This window comes from Peromyscus californicus, unplaced genomic scaffold (assembly GCF_007827085.1).
Source record: "Peromyscus californicus insignis strain IS unplaced genomic scaffold, ASM782708v3 Scaffold_15__1_contigs__length_86483966, whole genome shotgun sequence".
NCBI lineage: Eukaryota > Metazoa > Chordata > Mammalia > Rodentia > Cricetidae > Peromyscus > Peromyscus californicus.
In genome coordinates, this window is record NW_026294447.1 from 71664807 (window position 1) to 71691936 (window position 27130).

Below are 27130 nucleotides of genomic sequence, written 5' to 3' on the forward strand. Positions count from 1 at the left end.
GGGGGTCTGAGGCAGAGACTTCCTCTAGAAGCCTGACCTTGGAAGACCTTACTTGGCAGTTCAGCGAATAGAACCAAGAACGTACATAGGGCCAGCAAGATGGCTCAGTGGGCAAAAACACGTGCCTCCAAGCCTGAGGATCTGAGTTCAATTCCTAAAACCCACATGGTGGGAGGCGAGAACCTTTGACCTCATGAGCAAGCACACGCTCCGTACACACACACACACACACACACACACACACACACACACACACACACCTCAGCACGACGGCTCATGTCTGTGACCCCCGGTACTTGGAAGGTGAAGGCAGAGGACCATACGTTCAAGTCCAGCCTGTGCAAACAGCAGACCCTACTACGCACGCACATACATTTGCTTAAGATCACAGATAGGACAAGCAGGAAACACTCGGGCACCTGTCACGAACGGACACTAAACTTTCCAGTGAAGTTTAAAAGTCAAACTCTGATCCTTTTGTGGTGAAGTCAATAGACCGCTTTTGGCTGTTGGCCTTGGCTCCCTCTTTTTTTTTTTTCCTCTTGGAGAAATTTAGTCACTGAGAGTAAAAGCTGTGCCCCCGGGACCCCTCTAACAGCAGGATCAAAACAGGAAAGAGTCCTTCCTCTCTGGCCAACCCCTAGCCGGCTCTCAACTGCAGCTGACATTCTGCTCATAAATGCCCTGTGTCCTGCAGGCATCAGACCCGAGCTCTGGAGCTACTCCTGTTCTTCCCACTATTTTCCACTAAGCGGGCTGGATTCAGTGGCTTTATCCCAGGTGTGGCTTGGCTTGTGGCCACTCCTCTCCTGGACTTAAACACTCGCACACAAACACAGCCTGTATCCTCGTCACGAAAGACACTACACACTTGGGACCCTTACACAAACTGCGCTAGCCGGGGGCTTGCAAAAGCGCCCTGAATCGGAAGGCGTGATGACTTCCATTCTGCCCGAGGGGCTAGTGAGATGGCTGGGCAGGTTAGGGGTTCTAGTCTAGAGTGCACCTGGTGACCCGAGTTGACCCTCAGGACCCACGTACACGTGGAGAGCCGACGACCCAGGGCTCATCTCTGACATCCACGTGTGGGCGGTGGCATGTGTGCACAGTAAAATGGACAGAACCGTTGACCACAAGCCCCCTTTTCTCCCTTGTGTGGCCTATTTCCCTTTCTTTTCACCAGCTGAGATGAGCCTGTTTGGGCTTACAGTCTTTAACTACAGTCTGGGAACTGAACCAGGGCCCCGAGGATGCTGAGCGCATCATGCTTTACCAAAGAGCTACGCCCTCAGCTCCTCTTTTCCGTGTGTGTATGCACGGGCACTGCTCCTCAGGAGCTGTCACCTTGCCTTTGGACACAGCGTCCTTCATTGCCTAGACCTCATGAGGCTCGGCTGGCTGGCCAGCTAGCCCAGGCAGCCACCTGTCTCCACCTCACCAGTGAGGGTTGTTAGGCCTGACTCCTAGAGTCAAATTCTTACTAGGATTATCCGGGCCCAGTGAAGTGTGAAGTGTAGCTCGTTAGTGGAGCACTTGCTAGCATGCCCCAAACCCCAGGTTTGTTCAACAGTCACACACACACCCCAGTACTATTGTGTGACCCCAAATCTCTAAAGAGAAGCCCAAACTGGTTCATAGGCTAGTCCGGGAGAGAGCCAGCAGGCCTCCTTTCGAGGTTTCTGACGTTTCCCAGCCCATCCCCTGGCTGAGGCAGCTGCCACATGCACTGGGAACTCCTATTCAGTCTGTGCATGCTGCCTAACTGACCCACAGCACCCGAGCTCACCTGTAACCTCCACAGCCTCCACAGCACGGCCACCGCCCACTTCACACAGTGGTCGCTTCTGAGGTTCCTGAGAGCACACCTGGCCCTTCACACCGGTCTGTGTGGTGAGCACACTGCCCCACGGCTGTGGGAGGCCCTGCTCTGGGCAGCTCCAGTCGACTCCAGGGTCTCCCATAGCTAACCAAGAACCAGCTTTTCTCCAGATTCTTGCTCTGGTACAGACACAACTGGTTCATGAACTGACAAGCTACCAGAACTGGACATTAATTCAAATTCTGTACTTTTATTTTTTTCCCCCAATGCTGGGGATTGAACCCAGGGCCTTGCTAGACAAACATTCTACCACTGAGTTATATCCCAGCCCCTAGTTTAAATTCTGACCCCGACAGTGGGCTGTAGTGATAAAAGAAAAACCAGGACAGAGCGCTTCACCAGCCACTTTACGCTTTAATTCTTTGGGAACACATCCTATTTGCCACCAAAGGAGTCACGACAGGCAGGCTGCGGCACTGATTAGAAATGTATTATTTGCATCGTATGAGGATGTGACTCTGGGTCATCAGGGCCACTTATGCCCCAGAGCTGCCTTGTCTGCTGTCAACGAGAACTGCTGTGGGGACAAGAGAGGGGAAGGGAGAGGAAGCATCCGGGGCAAAAGTAAGCTTGCAAGTATGTCTGAAAACGAGGAGATTGTGGAAAATCCAGAATTGACTTAAGGATGACAGGGGACTGTTGAACAAGTTCCATCATTTCTAGAAATTATAAACTTTGGAACCTGGGGTTGACTCTCAGGATAAAGCAACTCCAAATACATCCAGACTGGCCTTGGGAAGAAGTGATAACCACAGATGATCATGAGCGTCAGTGCTTGAGACAGAAATGGGGCTTGTGGGGTGGTGTCCTTATTTAAAACTTACAAGCGGGCATCAAAAGAGGCTCAGAGTGAGGCCCAGGCCCAGTGCCACCTCCTCACAGAACCTCCTGGACAGTGCAGGATTCAGCTAACACATGTTTTATTTCCAACATGGTGTGCATGACGGAAGTTCTGTTCAGCCTCCCGAGAGTTCCCAGGATTGGTAGAACCTCCGTGCCCAGGGTCACACCCGCTGGCAGAGCACAACTTCTTGGTGCAGCACGTTTTCTGGTCCTTGTCCCTCCAATCCGGTAGTTGCTGCACTGAGGGACATCTGTCCACCTAATGATGAATGTTGGAAACCGTTTTCTGTAGACACCTCCTTCCAAAGTCCAACAGTGCAGGTGGCCAGGGAAATTTGGAAGGAAGCTGCCAAAGTCCAGCTGGAGTCTTGATGTCGTTAGAGGACACGGAGAAGTCACCCTGTCCTCCTCAGGTATTTAATCATCAGAGAGGAAACATCCGCGGGTTCTAACTGCAGACGGGCTAGATATAAAACTGATGGAATGCAAGCTGGTCCATGAAGGGCTGCACGAGATAGTCTGTGGCGAAGTAGAAAACCAGCCCAAAGGTGATGGAGATGGGAAGAGCCGGCAGCGCCTTCTTGAAGATGGCGAGTAGCAGTAGCGTAAGGCACAGGCCCTGTGGGACGGAGGGTGCACACTCAGGACTGTCAGCATCCCACCCAGAGCGGTTCAGCACCACATGCGGTGAATACCCTCTCAGGCTTAACTTTGACCACACAAGTTTCATGAAATCTAGAAGCATGAGAGAAAAATGTAGCTTCGGGAACTGGACCTGCTAGCACATGCCAGCTACTAAGGAGGCTGAGGCAGGATTACCTGAGCCCAGAAGCTTGAGACCAGCCTGGGCAACACAGTGAACACTGGTTCAAGAGAAAGGGAGGAAAGGGGAGCTGGGAGGGGGTGGGAGGGGCCGGGAGGGGAGAACCAGTCTGTGCTGGAGATGGCCATGGCCCTGTGCATGCCGAGTGTGGTCCTCTATGGAAATGCAGTTGCTGCTTTTTTTGTTCACTTATATACACAGCCCAGACTGGCCTCAAACTGTCTATCCTCCTGCCTCAGTCTCCTAAGTGCCAGGCCATAAGTGTGCACGATGCCTGAATTAAATAGAATTTATTTTTTAGACCATCACATGTAACCTTGGGGGGGGGGGCTCAAATCCCTATACAGCTAAGAATAACCTTGAACTTCTGGTCCTTCTCCTTCTGTCTCCACAGTGCTGGGATGTGCCACCATGCCTGTTTTATGTGGTCAGGGACGGAATGCCGGGTGTGGTATATGCCAGGCAGGCACTCTAACAACTTCACTATGTAGACATCTCAACGCCAAGCAGTAAGAAAGAGTTCTCCATTATTAGTTCAGTCGGATTTTGTTTTGAGACAGGATCTCACTATGTAGCCTAGAATTTAACCAGGCAGAGATCCACCCACCTTTGCCTCCAGAACACCAGGATTAGAGGTGTATAGCAACACACCCAGCTTTCTGTTTTGAAAGGCACAGGCATTAAGCATGATGGGGTCATGCACTGGGCTAGCCTCTCTCGCTCCACACCTGCTGCCCAAAGCAACCCTGTTGCAGACCGAGCATCAGTGGAAAAGCACTGAACTCCACGGCTCAGCACACGGGTCAGGAGAGTCCTTCTTGACCCCTGTGCTGCTGGGCTCTCGACGTGGTGTCCAAGACAAGTACGATTTCCTGGAGAATCTTTAAGAACTACTCACAACAAAGCAGCTATTCTATCTCGGGGGACAAAGACAAGCAAGGACTGGTATCAGGAGCTAGTGCAGGAAGAGCGCACAGCAAGTGCACAAGGCCTTAGCTCATTAGACTCAGGCGAGGCCTAGCTAGGCTGGAAGCATCCAGCGATTTTAGTGTGTGGCCAGAGTGGACAACTACTCAGGTCTAATGATCCATTTTTAAAAAGCTTCTCAAGGGACTGGAATTCTCAGCCTATCTGGAGTCTAAAGAAATTGTTAGGGCCAGGAAGATGGTTCAGCAGGTGAAGAAGGCACTAGCCACGTGAGCCTGACGAGCTGTTTGACCCGGGGGAGCTCGGTGAAAAGCTGGGGGTGGGGGGCACACCTGCAGTCCCTGCACTCCTATGGAGAGATGGAGGTGGAGACAGGACAGACAGGAGGACAGACAGGAGTGCACAAGTCGGTGGCAGACACTAGAGCGCCCTCCCTCAGCTGGAAAGAAGGCCCCAGCTCCCCAACACTGCTCTGCCCTGCACTCGCACAACCGCTCGGGGAAGACACTTCTGCAGGTGTGCAGGGCCCGCGCTCGGCCCCTCTTCTGCAGGGCATACTTACGATCAGTATGGCTACAAAGCAGGCGATGGTGGTGTTCCAGTCCCCACTGGCGGTCGCCGAGGCTTTACCAACCAGAACACTGTAGAAAATGAAATCCCCCAGTCCCAGTTTCACGCCCCCTAAAATGAGAAAGAGCAAAGATGTCAGGAAGTCTGTCATTCTTTCCCAGGCTTTTCTTTTTTCAGACAGGGTGTGTTATGTTGCCCACGCTGGCCTTGAACTTGTGAACCTCCTGCCTCTGCCACTCAAGCTCTAGGACTACGAGTATGTGCCACTACACCCAACTGCTGTGATTTCATAATTCAGATGTATGGCCCCAAGCTGGGCATGGTGACATGCACCTGCACTCTGAGCTACTTAGGGACTGAGTGGGATGGCTTAAGACCAGGAGCGTGAGGCCTGCCTCACATGGTGAGACTCTGTCTCAAAAACCAAAGCCAAATGAATCAAAAAACACAGTCCCACACTAACTGAGAAGTCAGTAAACGATATACACAATTCAGGCTTCAGAAAGATTTCTTTCTGTCTGTTTTTTCTACACCAGGAGTTTTAAATTCTTTATGACTGGAGTCCCAAGTGATGCTGCTGTTCCATCTCAGTAACCACAAAAACTTAATTAATAATAACATAACTGACTTCTACTTAATGCCGAGCTTACCCAGAATGTACATCACTGAATTCTTATAGGACCTCGTATACACCTGATGGAGGTCCAACCCATGAAACCCTTCTGTAAGGACGTGACGCAATGACCGTGAAAGTTCAGAGTGAATGACTGTCATCACAATCCACACTGGACCATGCCCTAAGGCACCACATGCCACTGCCCCAAACCCAAGACCCTTTTTTCTCTTTTCTTTGTGAGACAGTCTCACTCTGTAGTTCTGGCTGTCCTGGAACTCACAGAGATCACCCTGCCTCTGCCTCCTGAGTACTGGGATTAAAAGTCATCATCTTTTTGGTTTTGGTTTTGTTCTCTTATTTTCTATTTGTATGAATTTGTATTTCCTAGACGTTTCATACACATATAAAATGATGTTTTTAGTGATTAGATTACATACTGACCTTTAAAAAGCTGTTTTGAGCTGAGCAGTGGTGGGACACACCTTTAATCTCAGCACTCTGGAGGCAGAGGCAGATGGATCTTTGTGAGTTCGAGGCTAGCATAGTCTACAGACAGAGAGTTCCAGGACAGCCTGGGCTGCACAGAGAAACCCTGTCTTGAAAAACCATCAAAAAGTTGTTTGGAGCTGGAGAGGTGGTTCAGTGGGTAAACTGCCTGCAAAGCAAGCACGAGGACCCGAGTTCGATCCTCAGCGCCCTGCAAGCTGGATGAGGTGCATATCCGTAACCCCGGTGCTGGGGGAAGGAGACAGAGACAGGTGGATCCTCGGTGCCCTGCAAGCTGGATGTGGTACGTATCCGTAACCCCGGTGATGGGGACGGAGACAGAGACAGGTGGATCCAGGAGCGCACTAACCAGCCAGCTTAGCCAGCATGGCCAGCCAGCTTCTGATTCAGTTAGAGACTTTGTCTCAAAAAAATAAGACTGTAAGCCGGGCGGTGGTGGCGCACGCCTTTAATCCCAGCACTTGGGAGGCACAGCACTTGGGAGGCAGAGCCAGGTGGATCTCTGTGAGTTCGAGGACAGCCTGGGCTACCAAGTGAGTTCCAGGAAAAGGCGCAAAGCTACACAGAGAAACCCTGTCTCGAAAAAAACCAAAAAAAAAAAAAAAAAAAAAAAGACTGTAGATGCCAAGAACCCAGCAGAGAAAAGAAGCTGCATAAAGTACTGAAGCCTGCTTCATCCGCAGGACAAATAGAGACCGCCCATCTCAGCAAAGAGTGCTCAGAGGTCAGTGAGTCGGAGAGAAAGACACCTCACACTGACCTTCAGCTTCCATCTTCACTCCCACGGGGGGCACGTGCGCGCACACACACACACACACACACACACACACACACACACACACGCACGCATACCTCCCCCCCACATGCATACCTCCTACACACACACACACACACACACACACACACACACACACACACACGCACGCACGCATACCTCCCCCCACATGCATACCTCCTACACACACACACACACACACACACACACACACACACACACACACGCACGCACGCACACCTCCCCCCCACATGCATACCTCCTACACACACACACACACACACATGCATGCATACCTCCCACAAACACACCTGCACACACACACACATACATGCATGCATACCTCCCACACAAACACACCTGCACACACACACACACACACACACACACACACACACACACACACACACACATGCATACCTCCCACCCCCACACATGTATACTTCCCACCCCCCCACATGTACACCTGCACACACACACATGCATACCTCATACACACACACAGGAAAAGCTTGGGAAGACATATGTATGTGCCTTTTAGAATCAAAATTCTAGAGTAAACAGCCTTTTGTAAGTAACCATGTCTGCTTTAACAAACTATCACAATCAGATATGGATTAAGAATGTGCTGGATACTTGGTTGTTCAAGAATGTGTCAATTAGCTGCCATAAAATAGGGGTCAAGGGAGAATTAAAAATCCATGAAGGAGGCTGGAGAGATGGCTCAGCAGTGAAGAGCAATGGCTGTTCTTCCAGAGGACCTGGGTTCAATTCCCAGCACCCACATGGCAGCTCACAACAGTCTGTAACTTCAAGATCTGACACCCTCACACAGGCATACATGCAGGCAAAATGCCAATGCATATGAAATACAAATAAATAAAAACAAAAAACCACAAAGGGCTGGGTGTGGTGACGCGCCATTAATGTCAGAAGTCAGGAGGAAAAGGCAGGCACATCTCTGTGAGTTCTAGGCCAGACAGAGCTACACAGTGAGACATCCCCCACAAAAAACAAACAAACAAGCAAAAACAAAACAGAAAAAGTCTTAAAGGCCGGAACGTAACAATTAACAAACTTAGCACCTTAGCTATAAAAATCCACTGACTGTTGATGGCACCTCCCGCTAAGCGCTACAGCACCACCCAGCACTGTCTGCTTAGGTTCTCAATTCTCTGTACTCTCGCTTTCCTGTGTACGTATTCAAAGAGGGACCTGGGTGTGTGTGCATGTGCACAGGGTGTAGAGGCCAAAGGTGTCTTCTTCAGGGGTTCTCCATCTTAGTTTTGGAGACGGTCCCACTGGCCCTGAAACGACTTCAGTCCAGTCAGCAAGCCCCAGGGACCCTCCTGTCTCTCCCTCCCCAGTGCTGGGATCACGAATGTATAAGGCTGTGCTGACCTTTTTTTTCTGTTTCTTAAAATCTGAGTGTTGGAGAGGGAACTCAGGCCCTCCTGCTTGTGTGGCAAACACCCACATAAGCAATTTCCCCTGAACAATTCAATGAAGAAACCCATGACTTCAGACAGAGATGACTCACGTACTTTCCTCCGGGTCTTCACTAGTGAGGATACTGCCGGAGAGTTCCTGGACAGCAGCTCTTGACTCGGGAGTGGAGCGATGAGGCCCCAGGTGACTGTCCCTTTGGGCTTCCCATTCCTCACTGAAGCCACCATCATCGTTCCCAGTACTAGTGTCCTGTGTCTCACTTTCTGCTCCTTTAAGAGAGAAGGTAGCCGTTAGAGCTCTAACACTTGGAGCCATCTCCTCCATATTCCAGAGGGCAGAGTCTCGGTTAAGACACGCACAGCAATTCTTCCATTCTCTTTTCTCCAAGTTCTACAGCTGAGGAACTGTGACTTGGTACTGACTATGAGTGGTGACATTTCCCCCTTTCTTTCCTCTTTTTAAGGAAGGAAGGAATGGCTTCCACCTTCCCTGCATGCAGTCGGGATCTAATGCCCAGTACTCCAACTGTCAGGATCACAAGGAGATGAAAGCGGAGTATGTCAAAGGTGGCGAGCAGGAAATGGTAAAGAACCCGCTCCCTTGTGAACACCAACAGGGAATGTCTTGTTCAGTACACTATCCCCACAGCTTAGGAAAGCACCTAGTGATAAGTCAGCATTTGTTGAAAGAATAAAATCTTTTTTTTTTTTTTTTTTGGTTTTTTGAGACAGGGTTTCTCTGTGTAGCTTTGCGCCTTTCCTGGATCTCACTCTGTAGACCAGGCTGGCCTCGAACTCACAAAGATCTGCCTGGCTCTTGCCTCCCGAGTGCTGGGATTAAAGGCGACCGCCCGGCTGAAAGAATAAAATCTTAACACACCAAAAAATGCTCATACTTGTATAACATACAGTGTGCTGAATGCGTTTACGTCAACTTGTCACAAGCTAGAGTCATCAGAGAGGAAGGAGCCTCAATTGAGAAAATGCTTCCATAAAATTAGGCTGTAGGTAAGCCTGTAGGGCATTTTCTTAATTAGTGATCAATGGGAGAGAGCCCAGCCCATTGTAGGTGGTGCCATCCCTGGGCTGGTGGTCCTGGGTTCTATAAGAAAGCAAGCTGAGCAAGCCACAAGGAACAAGTCAGTAAGCAGAACCCCTCCAAGGCCTCTGCATCAGCTCCTGCCTCCGGGATCCTGTCCTGTTTGAGTTTCTGTCTTGAACAGTGATGTGGAAGTGTAAGCTGGATAAACCCTTTCCACCCCAAGTTTCTCTGGTCATGGTGTTTCTTCACAGCAATAGAAACCCTGACTAAGACATACAGTCACAACTTTTTCCTTTAGCTCAATGTGATACCCAGACTTGGGGCTGCAGAGATGGCTCTTCCAAAGGACTTGGGTTTGGCTCCCAGCACCTACATGGTGGCTCACAAACATCCGTAAGTCCATGGAATCTGACGCCCTCTGCTGACCTCCACGGGTACCAACCATGCATGTGCACATACATACATGCAGGCCAAATACTCAAACACATAAAAATTATATATATTTACATATACTATATAGATTTTAAAGTTAGGCTTTTAGCAACCATTTTTAATACTTCCTCTCTTGCCTTTGATCTGTTATTGGTCAAATGGCACCTTGCTCTGCTGCCTCACTCTGAGGAAAGGAGCTCTGACACTGGGAGCCTCAGATCTGAGTTCCCAGCCTCAAGTCTCCTCTTACAAGCACCCACATCAGTTCCTCTGCCTCTGTAACTAAACAGCAGTGCGGCCAAGGCCCACTGTTCTCTCTGAACTGTCATTTCTTCTTTCTCTTTCAACTTCCTAAGGTTAGCCCTTCGTCTTTTTAAGAAATCCCCTTTCTGCTTTACTTTTACACCACACCATTCTTCAACTCTTTTTATTATTATTATTATTATTATTTGTTTTATTTGTATTGGTGTTTTGCCTGCATGTATGTCTGTGTGAGGGTGTTAGATTTTGGAGTTACAGACAGTTGTCAGCTGCCATTTGGGTGCTGGGAATTGAACCCAGGTCCTGTGGAAGCACAGTCAGTGCTCTTAACCACTGAGCCGTCTCTCCAGCCCCTGTTCTTCAATTCTTTCTGACACAGCTTCTAACTGATTATCCTTAGTGTCTTCCGTAGTATTCACAATCCTTGGTCATCACCATCATCCAGTCCACTGAGGTACTTGACCTTCTTAGTGCAAGCATCACACCTCTCATCAGATATTTTCAGTCACCCTGGACATGCTGGACAAGAGTCCAGACCCCGCCCCCCTTTGGTGACAGGCTCTCCCTACACAGTCAAGGCTGGCTTGAACTCACAATCCTCTAGCCTCTGCCTCCAGTGCTGAGATTACAGACATTCTGACTACACCCAGTTAAGGTTCTCATTTTTTTTCTATTTGGAGGGTGGGGAAGAAGAGCGAGCTTCGTTTTTTAAAAAGCATTTTTTAAAAAATTACCCATTAACAGCAGCATCTTAGCCCAGTATGGACTGGTGACTTAGCAAGTATTTCAGCTCCTTAAATAGTTCTATGTGCATCTACTGGGGATGGCCAATTTTTCTGGGAGATTCTCTGTGACATCTTTCCTTGCCACACATCCCCCTATGTCCAGGGCTTCTCAAATGGCAGGCAAGTGCACTGGCCTAGAGCTCTAGCAAGACAGGGTTGAAATTACGGCTTTATAACCTCAACTATTTATCTACAAATGACAATGAACCTGTAAAGCTAAGACAATTACAAATGAGCGCCACCTACTTTGTGTGCTATACTTGGGGTTTTTGGGTACCCTTCTTTGGGCTTCTGGGTCTCCTTCAGCCATATTCACCAACCACACCATTGTTGCTGTTGAGAAAGACAAAACTGAAGGTCAGTTCTCCAAGCCCAGGACACTGTGTTAGCAAGCAAAAGGCCATTACTTCTGTACAGTTTGAAAACACTGGTCTTTGTGATGTTACCTCATATGCTAAAATAATCAGAAATAAATGAAGATTTAAAAAAAACAAAAAACGATAAAAGAACAGGTTAAAAAACAAATATAAAACTGAATGTACTGGGGCTGGAGAGATGGCTCAGCGGTTAAGAGCCATGGATGCACTGGCTTCTCTTGCAGAGGACCTGGGTTCGATTCCCAGCACCCACACAATTGCTCAAAACCATCCATAAATCCAGTTCCAGGGATCCAATGTTCTCTTCTGACTTCTGACCTCCAAGGGCACCTTAAAACTGAATGCACTAACACAGTATTGCTCCAGCATACTTACAGGAATAGATAAGAGCTGGGAAGAGAGTTTCATTTCTTTCCTGAGCTGTTTCAACCAGCATACGAAGTGGACCTTTGGGGCATAAAACAGCCACCAAATCTAGAAAGAGAAAAATAAAAAAGACACCCAATAAAATATATTGACTGAAATGTGTAAATGAGTACATGCTAGGGAAGACTTAATGTATTTTTACAAAAGGATGCTGGGAAAATATCGAAATACTTGCAGTTAAGAAACTAAGAAAAAGAGCAACCTAAACAAAATAGAATCCACAGAAGACTTGTGCAAATTACACTTTGGCCTTCCTGCTGTGTGCTCAGTCTACAGTGTATGATTACTGGGGTCTAGACACGACTCCTCTTAGTTGGAAGGAAAGAGGCAAGAAGAGCAAGACAGAACTACTCTAGAGTAGTTCTCAATCTGTGACGAACAGAATGGGAGGGAGTGCTTTTCAAATAATTCCACCTATAAATTACAAACGGACACTTGACTGGACCTACAAGAGCAGAGTGGAGACAGTGTGGATGGGGTGCTGTGGTGGCACACGTGCACAGCCTGGGAAGCCTGCACCCAGTCCCCAGCTCCACAAAGCAAGTACGCATAATGAAGGAGCTTGCAATAAGAGGGCAACACATTTAAATAAAATGATAGCTTCTTCGCATGACAAAGTTTCCATTTTTTCAGTTTCCAGTCAAATAGAGTACTAAGTTCACAAATATTTAGGTATCAGAATATATGTGGTGCTAAAAATTGACCTATTTCACAAAAATAGCAGCTCAGAGAGGAAGCAATACACCTAAATTATATCTGATTCTGACACCACTTTCTTCCATGAACTACAATTTTTCTTATTTTCTGTGTCATTTAAAACATCAAGCAGGGAGAGCTGAGACTGTAAGGAGACTTGAGAGCTGGCATCACTGACATCGGATGGCCTTCCGTGCTCATGTCCCTCTACAATAGTAGGAACAGGACAGCAGCAACTCTCCCCCACTTTTCCACTTAGATCTGTTCAAGTGAGAAAAGGGAAATGTCCTGTACTTGCAACTAATGGGATCTTCAGCTGGCTTAAAGCTCCACATCCTGCCACTATTTTGGTTTTATGACATGTTTCCCCTTATAGAATTTTGAAATGAATAGATTCAGTTATTTTTAGGGCAATTGAAATGAATGACAATTAGTGTACTTAGAAGTTTGCGGAGCACTTCTGACAAAACATCTTGATGAGAGTCACTCTATCTAAACCCTGGGTACCCAGCTTTTCCACACTCAGAAGACCCAAGCTCTGAGGAGCTCTCACCTGTGCTATGAGCGGAGGGTTGAGAGTCACAGAGAGAATAATACAGGCTTAGAATTCAGTCTAGGTCAAGCCACATGAGATCAGGCAAATATTTTACCTCTGTAACCTTCAAGCTGCTTAGCAATTAAAAAACAACAACAACCAACCTGTGGTGACTACATTGCTGACCTCTCAGGATGGTAGTTCAAATTACACTGTTTACCATGCTACCTTGCATGAGTGGACAGCTTGCGCAGGAACTGGTTCTCTCCTATCACCACGTGGCTTCTGGAGACTGAACTCAGGGTGTCTGGCTTGGTGGTAAGAGCCTTCACAGGCTGAGCCATCTCACTAGCTCAAAACTGGCCTTCCTGACCTCAGCTATGCAGGGACAGACGGCAGATTCACCAACATTAGTAAGATGAGGTTACCATGGGAGTGAAGCAGGGAGTATGTGACTTTCAAGTCTGACTAGTTGCTCGAGTAACCAACAGGACCAGCTGCGTTCTATTCCCACAGGCTACTCTCCATCAATTAAAGCGGATGACAGTTTCCAGTTACAGGTCACCACATATTTGCATGCTCTTTAGAATGGTGACCACTGAGTAATCTGTGAGAAGGGATCTCTTTTTGGCTTTCATGTGGGGCAAGAGCTGCAGGATAAAGCCAGTCCACCTGTTACTCGTTACTAGAGTATTATTGTGACTTTTTCAGGATCCATGTCACAGCAGTAGTTAAAGAATTGAAATCTTTAGTTGTCCAAAAGCATGCTTACGCCGGGCGGTGGTGGCGCACGCCTTTAATCCCAGCACTCGGGAGGCAGAGCCAGGCGGATCTCTGTGAGTTCGAGGCCAGCCTGGGCTACCACGTGAGTCCCAGGAAAGGCGCAAAGCTACACAGAGAAACCCTGTCTCGAAAAACCAAAAAAAAAAAAAAAAAAAAAAAAAAAAAAAAAAAAAAAAGCATGCTTACAATTTTTTAAATTTAAATTTCAATTATGCGTATGTATGTGTATCTATATGGCTGCATGTATGTGGGTGTTGTGAACTGAGCTCTGGGTCTCTGCAGGAGTAGTATGCACCTTTAACTACTGAGCCATCTCTCCAGTCCCAAAGGTTTGCTTTTATTATTGAAATGATAGGGGTTTTTGTTTGTTTTGGTTTCTCTATGTAGCCCTGGCTGTCCTGAACTCCCTCTGGAGACCAGGATGGCCTCAAGTTCAGAGATCTGCCTGCCTCTGCCTTCTGCGCCACCACATCTGGCTGCAAAATGATAGGTTTTTTTATTGAGAACTTTTATGCCAGTTATTGTTGGGGGCACAGAGGTCCTTGTACTCACAGAGAAGCACTAAGAACCAGAAATGTTAATCATACAAGGATGTCTACTCAATGGAGGAGATAAAAAAATCAAATGCCTGCGATTCCATCCAGAAAGCTGAGAGTGGATTTGTTAATGACCTAGTGACCTTTATCTGTGGCGGCAGACCACACCCTAATTCCCCAGAATGATTATTCCAGACTCTTCCCTCCTTAGACCATCACACACTATTAGCAGAGATGTCCTGAGTACTTTACGGCCTGCTGACCTCTATGCTATCAGTCAGAGAGCACACTAGATTCCAGGCCTTTTAGCTACAGAACCCACTCTCAGGGTCACACGGACTGTGTAAAAGTTTCTATGTAATCACACCTTAAGCTTCATTGGACACCTGGAATTAGACTGATTGTTGCCTGGAAACCTTTACCCAAAGTGTACTGTGTTCTAAATGAACTGGCATTAGACTCCCCGAAGTCTGACCCAGGTTGATGAAGTCAATCTGCACCGGGTTTTCATTCTCATCTCTTTGTGGTTCACTTCCGTGAATGACACCCGCAGGGACCCCTCCAGTTACGGTTCTATCCACAGGTCTTTCTGTGGACTTAACTTCAAATAAATAAAGAAACAGGTATTGGGCTTATTTTACCTCATTCTCCGATTTTGTTTTGTTTGTTTTTGAAAAAGGGTTTAAAGTGGCCCAGGTTGGTTTTAAACTTACTATATTGGCTATGGATAACCTTGAAACTGCTGGTCCTCCTACCTCTGCCCCCCCCCCCCCCCCCCCCCCGAGTGCTGAGATCACAGGTGTGTGGACAACAGTTATCAGGAAAAAATAAATCTTGAAAGGGGTGATGCCACTCAAGTTGCTGTATGATTTTGATTTTACAAATGAATTGAGGAGGGGCTGGAGAGATAGTTCAGAGGTTAAGAGCACTGACCGCTCTTCCAGAGGACCTGGGTTCAATTTCCAATACCCACATGGCAGCTCACAACTGTCTGTAACTTCAGTTCTAGGAGACCCAACACCTTCACTCAGACATACATGAGGCAAAATACCAATGTATATAAAATAAAAATAAATTATTTTAAAAAATGAATTGAGGAAGGGCTGAAAGGTGGCTGCTCAGAGGTTAAGAGCACTGCCTGCTCTTCTAGAGGACCTGGGTTCAAGTCTCAGGACCCACACAGCAGCTCACAACTGGATGTAAATCCAGTTCCAGAGGATACGACACCCTCTTCTGGCCTCTGTGGGCACAAAACATGCATGTAGTACATAGACATACTTAAAGGCAAAACATTCATACACATGAAATAAAAATCTGAAAGAACAAAAATGAATTGAGGGCAGTGAGATGGCTCAGTGAAGGTATCTTTATGCCACCGAGCCTGACCATCTGAGTTCATTCAGTCCCCAGCACCTACATGAAGGAAGGAGACCATTGATCTGTAAGTAGTTCTCTGACCTCTACACTCATGCCATGACACACGCCCTTGCCCCAAAAAATATTATACAAATTTTTAAATAAACTGAACATTCTACATGCGTCAGGTACTCTGCTAGCACGTCTCAGTATATATTCAATTCACTGAACCCTGCACACTTGTTCTCACTTACAGGAAATCAAAACTCAATAAAACTATTGACAAAAGATGTTATTTTTCTGTTTTGTTAAATGTGGTCTGGGGACTAAAGCCAGGGCCTCACATATGCTAAGAGAAAGTTTTGAATCTAAGTCTTCTGACCAGCAAACTATGGCTCCTCCCATCAATCCAGCGTTGAGTTAAAACTGGAAGTTGTAATAAACATTTTACAAGTCCTCACTCGCAGGGCTGGAGATGGGCTCATGGCATAGTACTGGCCTAGCACCAACTAGTTCCAAGTACAGTCCTCAGCACTGTAAAAGGAAAAGCACTAAAGAGCTATGGGAAATAACCAGTAAGAGTTTCCTTAAATCAAGAGAACTAGAAGAGGAAGGAAAACACACCAGTGAGTATTTCTGTGATGAACAAAGTGTCAGTCTTGAGTTTTACCATATACTGAAATCACAGCCAAGATGAGCCATGCGGTCCACTCAGGGAGGTACTTGATAAATACCAGGGCCATCAGGGCACTGATCATAATAAGATACGCCTGCTGCAGTCGAAGTGGGCCTTTCCAGTGAATGGCAATCATCCCCACCACACCAAAATTCCAGATCAGGAGTGCAACTGTAATGTAGTCCACAGCAACATTGTAGGTCTTAAATACTTCCCTGAAAAAGATTAAACAAGGATCTGAAGTGACTTCTGTGCAATAATTCTCATGTGCATGTTGTTTAGAACTAAGATTCTGAAACATTATTCAAACCCCGTGTTTATGTTTTTACTATGCCTATGCTGTGCAGTTATTTATTTTTTTAAAATTTTTAAAAAATCACATTTTCCTCAAGCAGAACTTATTTTAACAGGTACTACACTGTCCACATTAATGAGTGAATTTTTACAGGTTATACCTGTACCTATAAAAATAAAAACAAAAACTAAAAAGAAGTAAGTCATATCACCTACAATACCATACTATACTGTATGAAATCCTAGTTTAAAGTAACTAAAACTAGAAAAAAAATGGACCAATAAGCTTTATAGCAGAAACATAAATATTTTCATAATGAAACTTAAGGTATCCATTACAAAACCTAATTTTTATACACACACACACACACACACACACACACACACACACACACACACATGCGCGTATAGAATAGTGTGACACATTGTTGCTACAGAAACAAAGAAACAAACTCCAATCCCACTGATGAGAATCTTGTCTAAGAATATAGCTAGAAGCCGGGCAGTGTGGTGCATGCAAACAAAAAAACAAAACAAGCAGACAATAAAGAATAGAGCTGGAGATTTATCTATTAATCTCTAGAAGGATGACTGGACTCTCATTCATTCATTCATTCATTTATTTATTTTGGTTTTTTGAGACAAGGTTTCTTTGTGTAGCCCTGGTTGTCCTGGAACTCACTTTGTAGACCAGGCTGGCCTAGAACTCACAGTCTGCCTCTGCCTCCCAAGTGCTAGGGTAAAAGACGTGTGCCATTACGCCCAGATTACCTTTATTCTTATAAAATGCCTTTTATTTAGTGTCTCTGTGAGCTCGAGGAAGCTCACCCACTCTGGACTGACAGCTAGGGAGCCTGCACAGGACCGACCTAGGCCTTCTGCATGTGTGTAACAGTTGTATAACTTGATCTGTTTGTGGAACTCCTAGCAGTGGGATCAGGACCTGTCCCTGGTGCTTGAACTGACTTTTGGGAACCATTCCCCATGCTGGGTTGCCTCACCCAACTTGATGCAGGGGGAGGAGCTTGGTCCTGCCTCAACTTGATGTGCCATGCTTTGTTGACTCCCATGGGAAGCTTGCCCCTTTCTGAATGGAGACAGGAGGAGTGGATTGGCAACGGGGGAAGTAGAAGGGAGGTAGTAGGGGGAGGGAATGGGAGGAGAGGGAAGAGAAACTGTTGTCAGTATGTAAAATTAATAAAAATTAATAAAAAAAATATAATAGTGTCTGTGTGGTGCCGGGATGAAATGTAAGGCCTCATGCATACTAAGCACGTACTCCACCACTGATTTAGAGCCCTAGCCCACTCTAATAAAAAGAATGTTTAGCACTCTGTGTGTGGTGTGTGTGGGTGAGTTTGCCCACAAGGGCATAAGTAGAGGCCAGGAGCTGACCTTATTTTTGAGACGTCTCTCTTTGAACTTGGTGCTTGTTGTTTTGGCTAGCCTGACTGGCCAGTAAGTCCATGGGATCTGTCTCTTTCTGTATCCCACTGCTGGGGTTATAGGAGCTTGCCACTGTATCTGGCTTCTATGTGGGGTCTGGGTATCCAAACCCAGGCCCCCATGCTTGACCAGCACACACTGCCACATGAGCCAACTCCCCAGACCCTGCTTAACATTTTTAGATGAAGAAAACTACCATTTTAACTTCTGGAGAACAAAATCTATTAGCTAAAGAGACTATAACCACGGGAGATGTCCTAAGTAGCTATAGAGAAAGAATATATTTAAGCACAAACTGTGGGCCAAGAGGACTATCCAGGAAGATGATTTTTCTATTTAGAAATTCTAAAACAAAGTAAAATGTCGAAATTTCTGAATGAGGTTGAAATGTATATTATACTAAACATTTCAAGTATACTAAAATCAAACTAACCTCAACTCTTAGGGAGGTATGCATAAATTAATGACTCCATCCCTTCTGCCCTACAGTTCTGCTCTCCAGGGAAAACACTGCAGTAGTATATATTTTATGTTATCCTTCCCTGGTCTGTCTAATGTATACTTCTTTATTTTCACACAGGGTTGAAGATGGGCCCCAGAACTTCTGATCCTCCTGCTGTACATCAGGGTCATGTGGTGGTAGAGATGGAACCCACGGCTTTATGCATACTGAGCAAACATTCTAACAACTGAGCTACTTCTCCAGCCCCAAATACATGCATTCTGTATTAGATATAAATGACAGTCTATTACACACAGTTCTATGACAAGGGTTTTTCTCTAAATAAATTATGTGTATGAGTGTTTTGTCTGCATGTATGTTATGTGTCCTGGTATGTGGACCTGGTGCCTGAGGAAGTTGCAAGAGGATGGTGGGTCCTGGGAACGGTGTTACAGATGGCTGTGAGCCACCATGGGGATGCTGGGAACCAAACCTGGGTCCTCTGCAGAAGAGCCAGGGCTACTGACTGCTGAGACAGCTCTCCAGCCCCAGCTGTGAGTCTCCTTACTGCAAACAGGGCAGGACAATCCCCACTGAAGGGCTGTTGAGATAACTCGGCAGATATGGACCTAATCGGTGGAAGCAGAGGACTGACCCCCAAGTTGTCCTCGGACTACCACATACACTGGGGCACGAGGTTCCCACCTCACTATTTGGCCAGCACGATGGCTCAGTGGGTGAAGGCAAGCCTGACTACCTTAAGTTTGACCCACAGAACCTGGCTGGGGTGGAAGGAGAAAATGAACTCCTAAAAGCTGTCCTCTGGCCTTTATACGGGTGCTTGCACTCATGTACATACAAACAGTAAGTTGTTGTTGTTTTTTTTAAGAAGATATCCCTATCAATCAACTCATTTAAAAAAATGACTTATTTATTTTTATTTTATGTGCATTTGTCTCTGTGAAGGTGTCAGAAGGCCTGGAACTGGAGTTATATTCAGTGGTGAGCTATGTGGGTGCTGGGAATTGAACCTGGGGTCCTCTGGAAGAGCAGCCAGTGCTCTTAACATCTGAGCCACCTTTCCAGCTCCCCAACTCATTTTTTATATTCCAGTTAAGACATAGTATGTGGAAAAAATGGTTAACTGAAGAGTAACTCACCAACAAGGTACACAGCTCTAAGGGTAGTGATGGATGCCAGAGTGAATGAAAAGAGACCAAAACACTGTATTACTTACCCTAAGTAAATGAATGAAAAAAAGAACAGCAACAGCAGAGATGAAACAATAAGCCAGGCATGGATGACCTAGAAAAGAGACAATTCAAATATAACCAATAGATTCTCGTTTATTAGCCGTCACTATCCCTCCTAACCTCTCTGTTCAGGTATTTCTGAAAGAGGGTAATGGGAGGGAGTATTAAAACTTTTATAAAATAGGCCAGGCATGGTGGCACATGGCCTTTAATCCATGTGAGCCTGAGGCTAGCCTGGTCTACATATAGTGACCTACAGGACAGTCAGAGCTATAGAGTGAGAACTTATCTCAAAAAAAACAAACAACAATAAAAGAAACCAAGAGATGGAGTCTCTTTGTTTTTGTGGTATATGAAATCAAGCTAAGGGAGTGAACAGAAAGGGCTGGCCTGGAGGAGCCTGCAAAAGGAAGTGACTGGTAGGAAAGAAGGCAACAGATGAACATGATCACTACATTAAAAGCTGGCAAAGAAGAACTGCTGAGGGCAAGGGGGTGGGAGAAAGGTAATCAGTTCAATGTATATGTTCTCAGGATCCGAGCAGAATTATGTGTTAAGGAAAACAACCAACAAACCATGGGTCCAGTAAGCAATGACTTCTAGGCTTAAATACTGAACTGAAAGTTGTGTTTGAGATAGCAAGACAGCTTGGCTGGTGAAGGCACTTGCTGCCAAGCACGACAGTAGAGTTGGATCCTCTTGTATGGAATTACTTCCCTCTGATTTTAAAGGTTCCCTTAAGAGGCGGGTGATTGATGGGTGGCAGTGGCGCACGCCTTTAATCCCAGCACTCGGGATGCAGAGCCAGGAGGATCTCTGTGAGTTCGAGGCCAGCCTGGTCTATTGAGTGAGATCTAGGACAGCCACCAAAACTACACAGAGAAACCCTGTCTTCTGTTCGAAAAACCAAAAACACAAAACAAGAAGTGGGTGATCATGAACCACAGAAAATAAGTCAAAGGCTTCATATCTGAGAGAACAGAACTTGCAGATTCGTGGGGGCTACCCTCCAACAATATAAAAAGGAGTAAACAATTGCTTGGGGGTGAAGATTCTGACCAGCCCAAGTACAGAAAGAAAGATATTTGGACAGCGGCCCACAAGTTGTGCAAGGAGCTCCAGGGTTGCAGCTCTGAGAATCGTCACCTATGCTGGGGTGGCCTTCTCAGCGACACATCTGCTTTGGAATCATCGCTGTCCCTTGTAAGTAACCTCTCAGTATACTACTGTTAGTGACCCCAGTAAAAACTCACTGGTTCACTAAATAGACATTGGCTTGTTATTTTGGTATGTCATAGGTCCCCTCTGCGGTGAGCAGATGTGTGTTGGAGGAAAAGTCTGTCACACAAAAGGAAGGAGAGAACTTACTCCCGCAAACTGACCTCTGACTTTTCCACATATGAGCCATGGCACATACATGCCTACATACATACCTGTACATACACATACATACAGACATACACTAAGTAAACATGATTTTAAAGTTGTATCTGAGGGTACAAAATTATGCCTGAGATTAAATGATTTTCTTTTTTAAAGATTTATCTTCACTTTATGTGTAAGCATGTTCTCCCTGACTGTGTATGTGTATGCAGTAAATGCACTGGTGCCTGGTGCCCCAGGAGCCAGAAGAGGTTGTTGGATCCCCTGGAACTGGAGTTAAGGGCGACTATGAGCCGCAATGCAGGTGCAGGGAACTAAACTCACGTCCTCTGAGAGAGCAGCCAGTGTTTCTACTGATGAACCATTTCTCCAGCCCTACTGGGATTTTCTAAGAAATCAGGGAAAGGAGAAATTCCAGTGCCTGGGACTGGGGTTGATGAGCTTTAGGGGACTGTGAAGGAATGTAACCAAAGTCAGAAAGCACAGTAAGAGAACAGAAGCCAATGGCAAGAAGGTCCAGAAAGCTAAGTTCTACAGGGGCAGCAGATATAACCAGGAAGGACTGTCGAGCATGGGCAGTTTCCACGAGGCACAGAAAGAGAAGGCACAGTTGTCAGGAATCGAGGACTAGATTGGAGAAGATTTTTACATGATGGCAGTCACTCAGAGAGAGAGAGAGAAAAGGAGGGAGGGAGGAGAGGCTGGAGGTTGGCCCGAATCACTGCTGCGCCTTCTCCCTGTGCCCAGTGGCCAGGGCAAAAGACCAATCACATAAATGATACTGACAGTTCTCAGGTGCACTGGCCAGTCACTGCTGAGTTCAGCAACAGCATCTGAAGGCGGCTTTATGGGACACTTACATCGTATAGTGCTATTTGTCAGGAAGGATATACACAAAAGCCTTAGGGCACATCCCTGTGGAATGCCACAGGCACAATATAAACTGAAATACTGAAACTACATCATCTTTTGTTTTTGTTTTTTTTTTTTTTTTTGGTTTTTCGAGACAGGGTTTCTCTGTGTAGCTTTGCGCCTTTCCTGGATCTCGCGCTGTAGACCAGGCTGGCCTTGAACTCACAGAGATCCGCCTAGCTCTGCCTCCCGAGTGCTGGGATTAAAGGCGTGTGCCACCACCGCCCGGCTTCGTTTTGTTTTATTCTTTTTTTTGAGACAGGGTTTCTCTGTGTAGCCCTAGCTGTCTTGGAACTCACTCCGTAGTGAGTTCAGGCTGACCTCAAACTCACCGAGACCTGCCTGCCTCTGCCTCTGCCTCCTGAGCTGGGATTACAGGCACGTGCCACCACCACTGTGCTACATGATCTTACATGAAAACATTTGTTTCTCAGTTATGTCTTCTGGTACTTTAAACATGCTCCAGAATGAAAGGAAAAACAGCCAAAACTTAGATCCAAATATAAGGCACTTTTTTCTTTACTAGACCAAGTCAAGTATATAACAAGACAAGAAGGCTGTGGGGCAGCTCGTGAGGCAAGTGTTCACAACCCTGAGGCCTGGATATCTAGAACCCAAGAAAAAAATGGAGAAAACAAGTTATCCTCTCAACTGTGCATGAAGACTCTGGCAAGCACAGGCCTGCTCTTGCCTCTTGCGTGCTCTCTCTTTCTGGATCTCTCTCCCTCCCTCCCTCCCTCCCTCCCTCCCTCCCTCCCTCTCTCTCTCTGTCTCTCTCTCTCTCTCTCTCTCTCACACACACACACACACACACACACACACACTCTCCCTACCTCTCTCTTCTCCTCGCATATATAATAACAACAAGTCTGGAAAAGGAGGACAGTCGACAAGCAGGTCAAGGCGGAACCCAAGCGGCCTCCCATGCTCACCTTGTAGCACCTGTATTTATAGAGGACCACCAGGAGGATGGTCATAACCACAATGACGCTGATCATGATGGCCGCGTTCAGAATGGAGTGCAGGGCTCTTTGGCCTACGGTTTCAGTGTCTTCCGTGAATGGGGTGTAGATTCTAGAGGGAGGGAGGGAGGGAGGGAAGATAGAAAACAACAGTACAAGAAACATCAACAGTGTTAATGGATATCTCAAACCAGATGCTCCCTTTAAAAGGGTACTTAATTGTGAGGTCTTTGATTTACTGAGTGCCTTAGAATGTACCTTTCGCAGTTAGTCAACTAAGAATTTTTTTTGTTTGATTAGTTTTTTGAGACAGAATCTAGTAAACAACCCCAAGCTAGCCTGGAACTCACTATGCAGCCCAGGCTGTACTTGAACAGGTGACCTTCCTGCCTTTGCTTTCCAAGTGTGGGGATTAAAAGGCTGTACTACCCTGGCTCTAACTAATAATTTTTAAAACTACACACATATACACTATTATTTTAAATTGTATGTGCATGTGTGTGCCCTCATGCATGTGTACAGACGTCCATGAAGGGCAGAGGCCTCCAATCCCCTGGAGCTGTAGCCTGATGGGGGTGTTACGAATCACACTCAGGACTTCACAAGAGCAGTACAGTCTCTTCACCGCCGTGCCGTCTCTCCACACCTCTGGCTAAGAATGTTTAACCTAAGGAAAATGCTGCCCTCTAAAATGACTGCTCCAAAGTAAAAGGAAACAGCCAGACTCCGGAGAGACAAACTCACACCGGAGACAGACGGGCACTTGCTCCATCTAGTGGATGATTTGTACTGAAATAGTCATCTCACCCAGTGTTTTCCCAGAGCTCATTAGGATCTGTTAAATAACTGGATTTGCACATAAACTCCCCAGGCTGAACAACATCATCAGAGGGAGGTGACAGGGTTGGAACTATTGTCTTTTATCTGTGGAGTGATTACAACTGGAGCTATCCTCTCCTTGCTTTTCATTTACATAAAAATACCTTTATTCCTGGTGCCAAGGCTCTTGGCCCAATGGCTTTCCTTCTGCCCCTTACAGCAGGTGTGGTCATGAGACTAAATAATGGCCAAGGAACTTTGAATACATGTTTATAAGGAAGTTCTTGAAAGGAGTGCCCTCTGCTAAGTGATGACTAAGTCCTTCTCAACTCCCTCCTGCTGTCCGAATGAAGGCTGAGGCTCTAAGTCTGGACCCCCTAGGAACCTAGAGGACAGAAGTGGAAGAAAGGAGGCAAGGTGCTTCATGAATAGAAGACTAGTAGACCAATCTGGACTTCTCCCCTGTACTACTCTGTGGGAGAAAGACAGAAAAGTCTGTCGTTTGAGTTTCTATAACAGGGTCATAAAGCTGGGTATGGTGACACACACTTGGAATCCTAGCACTCAGGAGGCTGAAGCAGGAGGATCGAAAATTTGTGGCTAGCCAAGACTACACAGTAAATTCCAGACCAGCCTGAAATATAGTGAAAACAACTAGGAAGGATCTAGTTCTAGAAGAAGATGCAGGTAGTTAGAGTTAAAGATTGAATAGGCAAGCCAAGAGGAGAAGGACAGTAAGAATTTTGTTGTTTTCAGACAGGCTGGCCTGGAATTTGCATAAAGCAGAAGATGGCCTTGAGTTCCTGACTGTTCCTTCTCCACCCACAAGTGTTAAGATTACAGGCATATGCCACCATGCTTGTGTCTCAAACACCACATGCTGATCCCCCACATCCAGGCTTCCTCAGTCTCTAAACTCCCATGAGCCATTTCCCAAGTGCTAGGATTTCAGGCTCATGCCACCATGACTGGGCAAAAAGTAAGCATTCAATTCAAAATAGAACAACAACAAAAAGGCTCCTGCATTCCAGGAGGAAGGACGACGGCCCCAGTGGTCCTGAGACAGGAAAGAGTACTGCCACCCTGCTCAGTCCACATCAGTTCAACCCTACCCATGACCGCATCCTGGGAATAATTCCACGGCCTTCTTTTCGTCACTTCAGCATCAAGTACCCAATTACCATCATCTCCACTAGCCCAGCCATCAGAGAAGAGGGATCTACCGTGCTCTATGACCACAGAGGTCTCAAGAGGATAACAACATGCTACGATGTGGAAAAGCCACACTGGCCTTGAGAATGAAACATTATACATACAGCTGTCCGTCTTTCCGGGTATAGAAGCTGACTGATTTGATGGTGGCCACGACTACCACCATACAGAGGGTCACAGGGACAAAGAGCATGATGACATGCTTGGCTCCATATTTCAATGTCAGCTCTTCATCTTCTTCCTCATCTTGTTCCACCACCTGCCGTGAGTTACTCTGGGGTCGACCGTTAGATACCGGCTGCTCAGGGTTGTCAAGTCTCCGCCTGTCATGGTGCTGGTGCCGTTCTTGACTGTCACTCTAAAAAGCACAGGAAAACCATTCAGTGAATCCCTCTCAGCACAGCCAAGGCAGTCTGTATAGTAATGGGTCCGTCAGTACTCAGGTTAGCTTACAGACAGTGTAAGGGTGTAAGGGCTTTCTTTCTAGGGCTTCTCTTTATAACCTCGGTTGTTCTAGAACTGCTTCTATAGACGAGGTTAGCCTCGAACTCCCGTCTACCTCTGCCTCCCAAGCACCAGGATCCATTATTAACAAGATTTTAAATTATACATAGTAATGTTCAAGTATCTCTCTGTATCCTTTCTCATACTGCCACATAAGACTAAAATCATTTAAAAATATTTAGTTGAGCCGGGCGGTGGTGGCGCACGCCTTTAATCCCAGCACTCGGGAGGCAGAGGCAGGCGGATCTTTGTGAGTTCGAGGCCAGCCTGGTCTCCAAAGCGAGTTCCAGGAAAGGCGCAAAGCTACACAGAGAAACCCTGTCTCGAAAAACCAAAAAAAAAAAAAAAAAATATTTAGTTGAAATAAATTCTTCCAGTCAGGCCTAATGCTTAAATCTGGCACTTGAGAGTTCATGCTGGCCTATTCTATGTATGAGTTCCAGGCCAGCCAGCATTACATAGAGGAACTCTGACTCAAAAACAAATAATCAAGCAATCTCATGGACAGCAAATGGTCTTACACAATTCTGACGTTCCATGTCCTCACCTTCCCAACCTTCACTGAGCCTGATCCAGCAGAGAAAACACGGCCACTCGATGAATGGACAATGAGTTTGCAATCTTCTAAGATCCCACTGTCCTTGGTTAAACCCAGGCAGGGGTCATCTTGTTATGCTTACTTCTAGTCTATGCTTAGGGTTAACAGCCCCTTTCTTTTGTCTGTGATGCAGGAGACTGAACCCAGGGCCTCACACCTCACACATGCTCAGCAGGTGCTCTGCCATTACCACGCCACAGTCTCAACTCCTGGCTTTACTGTGATTCTGTATGTTCATGCGTGCACATGCATGCGCGTGTCTGTCGGTCTGTGTGTCTGTGTATGTACAGGTACAAACTTGGGTCATCAGGCCTGGAGGCATGTGCCCTTATTCAATGATCCATCTCATTGACCCCTGGCTTTATTTTCTTATTTTTCAAGTTTTACTTTTGTTTTGGTATTTCCTGTTTATTTTTAGCAAATGAACTTAAATTTTGTCAATGGTAAAATGACTGAAAAGAGCATTCACAGACAGGCGAGATGGCTCAGTGGGCAAAGGCACTTGTTGGCAAACTCAACAATCTAAATTCAATTCCCTGAGACTACATGATGGAAGGGAAGAGCCAACTCCCACTGTTAATATAGTCACTGTTGGTAAGTGAAGACTGACTAAGCCAACTTCTCGCAGGATGATGATTTGAAAACAAGCTACCCTCAAATCTCAGTTCCAACTACAGAGTGTGTATTACTGTGGAGTATTACGACCATTCATTGAAAACACATTCCATGGGCAAGATGACTCAGCAAGTAAAGGGACCCGCCACCCAATGAAGCAAGCCTGACAAGCTGACTTTCAACCCTGGAACTCATGGAAAGGTGGAGGAAGAACCAACTCTACAACACTGTCCTCTGACCTCCACAAGCATGCCACGCCACGCATGTTCACACACAGTGCAGAGTAATAATAATACATCCCACGTTGAGTAACAACATCCAACTATTCCTGTGAAACAAGAACTACGACCTGTGCAAACCTTTAATTTCCAGTCACTCTGTTTATTACCATCACTTC

General features: G+C 46.3%; 1 protein-coding gene across 3 annotated transcripts in view; it reads right to left on the reverse strand.

Moving 5' to 3' along the window:
• Positions 1-2213: 2213 nt before the first annotated feature.
• Positions 2214-27130, reverse strand: part of Psen1 (presenilin 1) — a 48448-nt gene continuing 23531 nt past the window's right edge. For 2 of the 3 annotated variants that reach the window (XM_052739362.1, XM_052739361.1), the window contains 9 exons: positions 25121-25374; positions 22956-23097; positions 19713-19780; positions 16288-16508; positions 11661-11759; positions 11155-11241; positions 8485-8658; positions 5035-5153; positions 2214-3341 (listed from right to left, as the gene is read on the reverse strand). In XM_052739362.1, the coding sequence (XP_052595322.1) occupies positions 3186-3341; positions 5035-5153; positions 8485-8658; positions 11155-11241; positions 11661-11759; positions 16288-16508; positions 19713-19780; positions 22956-23097; positions 25121-25374 (1320 nt within the window). In that variant the 3' untranslated portion in view covers positions 2214-3185. The other variant, XM_052739363.1, reaches the window with a different exon arrangement.